This window comes from Physella acuta, unplaced genomic scaffold, assembly GCF_028476545.2.
Source record: "Physella acuta isolate Inbredline_101_S28 unplaced genomic scaffold, ASM2847654v3 ptg001995l, whole genome shotgun sequence".
Classification (NCBI taxonomy): Eukaryota; Metazoa; Mollusca; class Gastropoda; family Physidae; genus Physella; species Physella acuta.
In genome coordinates this window covers 267,279-277,500 of record NW_026733500.1, presented here as the reverse complement: position 1 = coordinate 277,500, position 10,222 = coordinate 267,279, and the positions used below count along the sequence as shown (strand labels likewise).

The window sequence follows — 10,222 nt, the reverse complement described above, 5'->3', positions numbered from 1 at the left end:
AAAAGGCCGACAAGACAAAAGGCCGACAGGCCTAAAGGCCAACATGGACATAAGGCCAACAGAACACTAGGCCGACAGCCAAAAGGCAGACCGCCAAAAAGCCCGTGTCGGCCTTTTTTCCATGTCGGCCTTTTGTTCGGACCACCTGATTTCTGGACCCTTTGGGCAGTCGTAGACCCACGTTTGGGCAGTCTTAGACCCACGTTTGGGCAGTCGTAGACTCACGTTTGGGCAGTCTTAGACTCACGTTTGGGCAGTCTTAGACCCACGTTTGGGCAGTCTTAGACCCACGTTTGGGCAGTCTTAGACTCACGTTTGGGCAGTCGTAGACTCACGTTTGGGCAGTCTTAGACTCACGTTTGGGCAGTCTTAGACCCACGTTTGGGCAGTCGTAGACTCACGTTTGGGCAGTCTTAGACTCACGTTTGGGCAGTCTTAGACCCACGTTTGGGCAGTCTTAGACCCACGTTTGGGCAGTCTTAGACTCACGTTTGGGCAGTCGTAGACTCACGTTTGGGCAGTCTTAGACCCACGTTTGGGCAGTCTTAGACCCACGTTTGGGCAGTCTTAGACTCACGTTTGGGCAGTCTTAGACCCACGTTTGGGCAGTCTTAGACCCACGTTTGGGCAGTCGTAGACTCACGTTTGGGCAGTCTTAGACTCACGTTTGGGCAGTCTTAGACCCACGTTTGGGCAGTCGTAGACTCACGTTTGGGCAGTCTTAGACCCACGTTTGGGCAGTCGTAGACTCACGTTTGGGCAGTCTTAGACTCACGTTTGGGCAGTCTTAGACCCACGTTTGGGCAGTCTTAGACCCACGTTTGGGCAGTCTTAGACCCACGTTTGGGCAGTCTTAGACCCACGTTTGGGCAGTCGTAGACTCACGTTTGGGCAGTCTTAGACCCACGTTTGGGCAGTCTTAGACTCACGTTTGGGCAGTCTTAGACTCACGTTTGGGCAGTCTTAGACTCACGTTTGGGCAGTCTTAGACTCACGTTTGGGCAGTCTTAGACCCACGTTTGGGCAGTCGTAGACTCACGTTTGGGCAGTCTTAGACTCACGTTTGGGCAGTCTTAGACCCACGTTTGGGCAGTCGTAGACTCACGTTTGGGCAGTCGTAGACCCACGTTTGGGCAGCCGTAGACCCACGTTCTTGTGAGTTTATCACTGGACTGTATGCAACGCTGGAGTTTCAGCTCCTGAGTACTGGGGTTGTAAGCCAGAAAGTGAACGTCCAACTCAGTGTAGCATTCACTTGTTTGTCAACTAACCAAAGTACAGACATACTAATTGGGGCGATATATCGAAGACTTGTTGTCCAAATATCGCTACCCACCCTAACCTAACAAAGGACGTAATAATAAACTTGGACCTAACCCAGGCCTTGAGAGTAATAATTACCGTAACCGTTACCTATGTACAAATTCTAACATCCATACCGGCAGAAAAAAAACAACTTGATATGGTACTGCACCGTACCGTAGCGTACTGCACTGTACTATACTGTACAATTCTGCACTGTACCGTACTCTATGATACTGCTCGCCCTCTCAGAAGCCATGCTTGTTTGTAACCAACTGTGGTATTGATAGCGTTACAAACACACATGTATGTGTGCAGGCCTTGACATAGATATACCTATACAAAACCCATAAATATTATTGACATATACAGGGGCACACAAAGGCGAACACATACATGAAGGTTAGTAGAAAAAGATGTTTATTGCACTGGACTGTAAATAACTGCTGGGTCATCAGTAAAGATGTATTAAGTCATTGATAAACGCATGTGAGTAAAGATGTACTAAAGTCAATATTATACACATTTCACTCTGGTAAAAATGTATTTGGTCGTTGTTACACAATAGCAAGTCAAGTAAAAACACAGCCACAACTTGCACAAGATCTGTTTATAAAGTTGTTTTCAAATCACTCGTACGTTAAAAATATTATTTCGTAAACCTAAAGTGTTTTTTTATGCTCCACATCCGGTCGATTCAGACGTTGAGAGTAGTTGTAAAAAAAAAAAAACGCTTTAGGGGAAATAATTCTATACGTTCGGTTATCTCCCAAAACTGAACATTTTAATCTCCCTTTGTGTCTAGCATATGTTTTATGTCAAGTAAATCTCGCCCCACCCCTTCCCCTCTACCTTTCGCACACACAACTCATAGATTGTAGTTTGAAAAGGGTGGGACAGTTATGGTTCAAAGTTCAGGCTCACAGATGAAACTAAAATATGTTTCTAATGTATTTGTCAATACAAATTTCCAACAATCTATGACCCCCGTAATATTATGTAATATTACTGTCTAATAGAATGAAGACTTTTTCCCCAATGTACACATAAATCCGTGGTTCTTAACCTAGGTGCTATAGAGCCCCGGGGGGTCGGTGAGTCAAGACATACATGGTTCACGATAGGATTTTGTCAGTGTGGACGATAGAACTATTAAGAAGGGTTCGGTAAATGCACATTTGAGCCTGGTGGGGTTCGGTACCTCTAAATAGGTTAAGATCCACTGGCTTAAATACACTTTTGACTTATTGGTCCCCTTTAAATTACGTGTCTTCTATGCCCGTGTTTAGACCTCACTCAATCTACACTACAGGTACCAACATCACACATCCTCACAAGAAGCCAAACCCTCTGTGTTCCCTCATCATATCAAAACTTAGCAATATCCGAATATAAAAATAGCATTCGCCATAGTTTTTGTCCTTTACAAATGTCAAAGAAATGATACGTCACACTATCCCTCATCACGCATCCAGTGCTTCTTCAATATTTTTTCTCCGGGGGGGGGGGGGGGGAACGACTAAAACTTCTAGGGGGGGGGGGCGGACACTGCTAAAAGTATATATTTTCTATAAATTTAATTTCGTTCGGGGGGTAGACATTTTTCGGGGCGGGGGAGGGGGGAGGAGGGGGGGGGGGGGCAGGAGAGATGCCTAGAAGAAACACTGCACGCATCGTCATACACCTTAACCCACCAGTGACGTCATTTATTGAAAAATCTCTTGTTTACATTATGCTGAAGTGATGTCAAATTTGTTTGTCCTGCTTGTTTGGCTTGGCGCGATGTCGTCAGGTTTATTTTATTGCTTGTAATTAAAACATCTAGCTTTGTCCAGAATTATTGAGACGTATCTTCAAGTCGTTTAAAATCTAAGTAATCAAGTAAGCATTTTGCTCATCCATTCAAGTCTTATAGGCATGTCACAAAAATACACACAAATTGTGTCAGCAAAAAGTGTAAAGTTTTGGTCAAAGTACAATGTAAAGTAGAAAATAATAAAATAGAATTCAAAATCGAGCACATTCCATTAGGTCACTGATTATTTTTACGTTGTTTAAATTTATTTGTTGTTTTTTGTTTGTTTGTTGTTGGGTTTTTCCGTTGTTTTTTTTTTTTTTTTTTTTCGTTTCTTTGCTGTCTTTGTTACCCCTTATGATCCGTTACTTTATATTACCGCCTGGCTGAAGCTAACACAAAAACACATGATGGTTGAGTTTTTTAAACAGCTGAAAACTCAAAGCCATTCTCAAACTGTAGAGGCGCCGAGGGCTCGGCCGGGTTGCAGTTGTAGTAGGAGGAGGGGGCCTGCGGCATGTGGTAGAAGTTGACCTTGGTCGGCACGTGCCGCGGGGACGAGAACGGCTCCCACTTGCTGCAGACGTTGTTACACCGGTGGGTGGAGAAGAATTCTGCGATCCCCCGCAAGCCGCCGTCCATGTCCCCGAACTCGCCCTTGACGGAGTGTATCCGTGGGTTGGTCAGCGTGTAGCTCAGCCCCGAGAAGAACCCCTGGAGGTCACACACCAGGATGGATTTGGTCGTCTGCCAGGTGAAATGGCTGAACGCAGCCGCCATATTGAAAGCTTTTTCTTCAGCAGCATCCGGGATGTTGTCGCTCGCGTTATCCTTGACGTCATCGTTCACCACCACGCCTTCGTCGTTATCCTCCGCTTCGTGGTTCGGAAGAGCCACAGAGGAAATCGCCGGACGGAAGTCAAATCTCCGAAACTTCCCGTCGATAAACGGCTCTAGAGTCACGTATTCCTCCCGCTGGAGCCTCTTGTCGTGCGGCACAAAGCACCGGAAGACGCAGGTGAAGTCTGAGACCGTCTCGACCTGGGTCAGCATGGGTCTCTGGAAGTTGACGGCGCTGTACCCGACGTGGCGGTTGAACTCCACCGCGAGGAGCTGGGCGTACGTGGCTCTCTTCACGACTTGCTCCCAGTCCGTGGCGTACCCAGCTCGGTCCAGCATTGCCCGGACAACGCAGAACTGACCCCTCAGTGGACCTTTGCCGTCCAGCAAGCCTTTGTAGAAGGAGAACGTCGAGCCCTCGTAAAAAGGGTAAAGCTCGAAGCTGGCGGTGTACATGTCGGAATCGGTGTTCGGTTCCGTGCACTGGGTCATGTTGTCTCTTTCAAAACACAGAATCCGCATGTTTGTATCTACGGTCTGGTCAGAGCCTTGCCAACAACAACAACGTCAAGTACATCAAGAATCGATCCTGTCTTTGTATTCAGAGTTGCAGACTTTCGAATACACTCATTGTTATGTTGTTATGGATATCGAAATGGTAATCTTCTAGTGCTAGAGAGTCACATCATCGCAAGAGATGGGCGTCTTTAAGGGGTTAATGTCGACTTTTCCGGTGCAGCAAGAGTTAACCTGCAAGATGTCCAGACACCAAAATGTAAGTATGTGAATAGAAGAAAAGAAAGATCTGCAATATACGGTTTCTAGATTACATTAGGATCCCAAACTTACTTTGGCTGGCGGACAACATGACAGGCTAAAAGTCTGACTGACGAAATTACGGACAAACTTAAACGGTGACTGACGAAATGACATCCAATCTGAAAGGCTGGTAAAATGATGAGCACGCAAGTTATCTGACGGACAAAATGACAGGAAATTTGATAGCAAACTGAGGAACGGTTATGGACATGCCATTTAAAAGGGGTGGGTGTTAGAGTGCTTGGTGGACATTTTCGAGGGGAAAAACACCGTAAGATCATTCCTCAATTTACAGACACCTCATCAAGCATATCTATAAGTTTTCAAAATATTTTAGAAACTTTAGCTGGTGATAAATTATTTTGGTACGAAAAGTAACAATATAAATAATTCCCTTTCAATATACTGAGCAACGTTGTAGAAGGAGAAAGGATGTATCTGACAATATCTGACTGCTTTCTTAACTATTGACTATAAGTAGTACACGGTGAAATACACGAGGCTACTCAGCTTAAATGAGTAACCGCCATGGGTTGGGGAATTGATAGTCCACGTAACGAGCTCTGGTCGAAACATGTGTATTTCTATGGTTACAAAATCTGATAACCCAAACAATCAAACTGTCAACTTAAACAGGCTTTAATGAAGTTTTTTTTTTTTAATATATCGTTAGCATTAGCCCAGCCTTAACACTACTCCTAATTAATGTCCTTACCATAATACGACCATATCAATGGGTCCAATTTTTACCCGGGGACAAACTTTCAATTTGCACCCCCCCCCTCAAACTTTCGATTTGCACCCCCCTCATACTTTATATATATATATATACCGAGGGGTCTATGGGGGGGAGGTTATGACCCCCCCCCTGCCTACGCCACTGACTGAGATACTAACATTACATTGTGCCGTAGCTTTTTTATAGAAATCAGCTAGATCTACTAAAGACTAAATATAGTCTTTATGGCCAAATAATAAAATCGTAGTTATTTACGTTTGAAAATAATAAAAAATATTACCGAAACACCATCGTTAAAACCCACGTGATTTGATTAATTTAAGTTACTTGATAAGTTCTGAATCTCTTTAATGAAATTTTAAGTTCGTATCTTCGGACATGATGGGGGACATTTGTGTATGTGAATGTGTGCTATACGTCATCACTTTTGCAGCGGAAGTTTAGAATTAGTAAAAATGCAGTAAAAAGTTTCCTGACATCTCAGTTTATTTTATCGTATTTATAGTATCGTACTCAGGGGCCGAACTACCATGCCGCCAGACCAGCAAATGGGGGGGGGGGGGGAGGGGGGGAATGGCGTTTTGGGGGCCAGAAATCCGCCCAAAAATAACAACGTATATTTTCAATAAATAATGTCTTTCGTGCACCTTGATAGTGGTTTTGTAAAATACAAACAGGTCTACTATAGCACTGATTGTTCTACAGTAACTGATAGCTATAAAAAGGAATATTTTCAGAATCAATAATATAAATACAAAAAAGTTATAAAATAAACAGAACGCAAGAAACCATAACACAAATCAAGCTGCTTTGTGCATATATTTCTGACATCAATCATAATATATGTAAGCCCTGCTAGGGGGGGATACCTAATATCTACCCTACCCTTCCCTAGGCTTATCTACTTAACTACTCTGTCCGGTCAGTGCAACCGTGGTAGAACCCACAGTGGTTAAACCCTAACCTTGGTCTAAATAATAAGCTACTAAAATAAAACAAAAACTTTTACAGTTAATAAAATTTATTGCATGGAACCAAAAGTTATAAAAAAAGAATAGATAAAACTGACACAAAACAGAACCAAACGAAACAAACTTTTTACATCAAACAAAACATTACGTTTGACCATTTGCTGGTGTTGCGCCGACTTATGATGTCTAGGATGGTCCAGGCCCTGACACACAGAAACCTCCCTTCATCCATTCTCGACATCCAAAAGTCCACACCAAACAAAACACTACGTAAAACCACTACGTACAATACATTACGTAGAATACAATACGTCCACAACAAACTTTTTACACCAAACAAAACAATTCATATATAACAAAACACCCAGCCAAGTTGCCCAAGCAACCTCACTGGAAGGGGGGGGGGAAGAGAAAAAGAAAAGGAAAACATAAGAAAAATGCATGGTAATGGCAGATATATACATAAATATATACACAAGTTCAAAATGCTACCTACTACTACCTAGCTAAAGCCTCGAGTAAAACTAATCCCTACTATACAATTCTAAAAGCAATTCTCAAAAACAACTAACCACTGTCTAAAGAAGAACTAGCAACTTAAAAATAACGTGTAAACAAATTCATCGTAGAACCAATCTTTCCTACACAAGGAGCAGCCCGAAGCCATTGGTCTACATAAACAACATCTATATTGATAACATTAAGTTAACACACTCCGCTAAGGCCCCAATGAAGGCAGACACAAAGCAAGCGATACTCAACATGACGTTGCACGAAACAGCACACACATTAATTTTAAACAACCTAAAACTCGAGGCAACTAAAATATGCTAATCTAATTACTGTCTAAAACAACCGACTATTGACTAAGCCAATCCTAGTCAATAACACATCATAAAACAATCAGGTAAATGCACACACGCATTCACACCAGTTTAGGAAACACTCCTAAACACACTGGCCTAAACCACGTGGTCCGAAACACACGCCACGGGTTTAGAAAACATTAAAAATACATTTTAATTCAAAATAACACACCACGTGCATACCAGACATGCCGATGCTCACTATCTAGGGGGGGGGGGCAATTTTTTTGTTTTGCAGGGGAGCCTTTTTTTCTAGTTCCGCCACTGATCGTACTCCCATACTCGCATAGTTAATATTGCTGATGATGGATACTTAACATACGCCCGAACTAGATACCTCATTCTAATCTATGCACCGACTTTAATTTAATATGAATGTCTACATCTATTTCTTTAGGGACAACAACTTAATAATATAGTGTAGAATGAAAGTTTGGTATCAAAAACGAAAAGTTGAAATTTTGGAGGGGAGGCTTTAGTGTCATGTCAGTTTGGGGAGGTGTGGGTGCTTTCTCTGACAATGTCTGAGCGACATTGAAGGGGAGCGTTAAAAGTCGACCCAGAAAAAACGTGACTTCGTTTATGGACTACCACTATTACGCCATGAAATCATTAAGCTGCCAACAGCTGTTCTCATTCCCATATGAATTACATCCCCTTTAGCTAGTATTATTTCCCTATTTTTGTTTATCTCCCCTTTCTTGTGTAATGCGCTAAAGATCTGTGAAGTAACACATGGCGTTGTAATAAACACAACTTGCTGATAATCCCTCACCTCTTGCATTCTGTGTGTTTTTCTTTCAAGTTATTAATCGTTTGGGCCTAATAAATTTTAAAATATATTCGCCAATAATCAGCCTAACAAAAAAGAAGCAAAGAAAGGAAATAGGCTGTTTGTTAAGAAGCAATTGTGTAGATTTTGATTATATTCATTATTTAAAGTTAATTACGTTGTTACATGTTATACAGGCATACATTTTTATTTTGTTGTTTCTAGTTAAATAATTATGTTAGCCGTACTATACTCTTATAATCAAATAGTCAGAATTGTTGATAATCATTCTTGTGCACTAAAACCCAAATAATAATTGACTATTCTAATTATTCATTCAGGCTTTATATGATCAATATCAAATAAGAGATGTATTTATTAGATCTATTAGGTGAAAAAGAATTAAAATATAACGATTTTGGGTTGGGTTTTACAAAACAACTTTAACTTGAATGCTTGGTAGAGAGCTGGTGTGGGTAGGCTAGCAGTTAAAAAACAAACAAACAAAAACTACTCACGGGTTTCCACCCATCCACGGGTCAGGTGTAGAGGCCAACTCAACCATCGAACGTGTAGCAACACAAGGCTACGGGATGGACTGGCAGTGTTAGGCGTGCACAGCCCCAGCTGGTCGGCTGCAAAAGGTGGGGGGAGGGGGGAGGGGGATCAGCTTTGACCGGTGGAACAAAATTCCATGGCGTGGAAAGTAAAGGTGGGAAGATAGGCAGAGAAAAGGTGTAGTGTGGGCTACAGAGGGAGGGGGAGTTAAGGTATACACATTTATGGCAGGTATAAGTAGCCTACACTTGAAAATGATTTTTTTTTTTTAGCAAGAACAAAAAATTGTGTATAGGCTACACATTGAAACGTAATAACTTATTAGCATTTTTGAAGCGCTGTTTACTAGTAGCGAAAAACCAAGCGATGCAACAATAAATTGCTCACAAACGCACAAAAAAAAAAAGAAAAAAAAACTAATGAGGCAACTACTGGTAAGGATACAAGAACAGGAATATTGATGTTGCAGTAGCTTATTTACTAACACGAATATGGCTACAGTTAGTAACAGGGCCACATCAGTGTTGCTTAGGCTTAGATTGATTTCTGTATGTGTGGACAAATGAAGGCCCGTCAAAAAATTTTGCTAATGTGAAACTCTTTAATATTCTGTTATGAACATTGCTTAGAATATAATGTATAACTGTATATGTACGGGCTGATCTCTGACAAATATATATATATATATATATATATATATATATATATATATATATATATATATATATATATATATGTGTGACTATGGTCCCTAACATGGCTACACCAGTTTGGCTACAGTATGACATTAAACACACAGAACCATTAATTTGACAACGGTCCCTAACGTGGCTACACCAGTTTGGCTACAGTATGACATTAAACACACAGAACCCAGCTGGAGAAAACAGACCAATAAAAATAGAGCACGTGCAAATGTTCGTAGTCCCGTAGTTGAGTACGCGTGTGTTAAGGTCAAGGTAAATCATGGAATGTCAGATCTAACGTTACCTTACAGGAAATACCTTTTTTTTTTTTTAAAGTGGGGCAAGGGAGGTAACTCGTGTGGGAATATAATTATTGTTTTAATTTCCACGCCACAGGTGCTGGAGATGGAAATTCTAACAAAGCTTCTGTTTCGTTGATTTTATTTAGCAACACCCCCCCCCCCAACCTCTTCCCTCCCACCTATCTATATTTTTTTGAAAAATAACTGTCAACAATTTTGCAAAATAGATGACGAACAATTGCATATGATACCAAATGATTTCACCATAAACTCATGTTGTAATCAAATATTTCTAAATATTAATTGTAATTTTAAAGGATAACAAATTAATTATGAATAATTTGATACAATTTAAATTTAATCCAATAATTGGAAATGGTGTATCGCCATACGTTCTATCTCATTCGTTTGAATTTTAAAACAAAATACTTCACCTAAAACTTGACAAAGCCGTCTATAGTAGATTAAGGTTGCGACCATTGACTGTAAAAGTTAAAATTAATTATCTAATAAGATAACTAAAGAGCCGAAAATGATAAACATTGCATATATTAAAATAATGCAGAAAGAGC

General features: G+C 41.0%; 1 protein-coding gene across 2 annotated transcripts; it reads right to left on the bottom strand.

Moving 5' to 3' along the window:
- Positions 1 to 3,409: 3,409 nt before the first annotated feature.
- LOC131931631 (uncharacterized) lies at positions 3,410 to 5,899 on the bottom strand. Of its 2 annotated transcripts, none has more exons than XM_059288442.1 (2): positions 5,776 to 5,899; positions 3,410 to 4,687 (listed from the first exon to the last, which is right to left on the bottom strand). In XM_059288442.1, the coding sequence occupies exon 2, from the start codon at positions 4,457 to 4,459 to the stop codon at positions 3,521 to 3,523; it is 939 nt and encodes a 312-aa protein (XP_059144425.1). In that variant the 5' UTR covers positions 4,460 to 4,687; positions 5,776 to 5,899; the 3' UTR covers positions 3,410 to 3,520. The 2 variants fall into 2 exon arrangements, with proteins under 2 accessions (XP_059144425.1, XP_059144426.1); XM_059288443.1 differs by lacking the exon at positions 5,776 to 5,899 and adding an exon at positions 4,787 to 4,850.
- Positions 5,900 to 10,222: the final 4,323 nt, after the last annotated feature.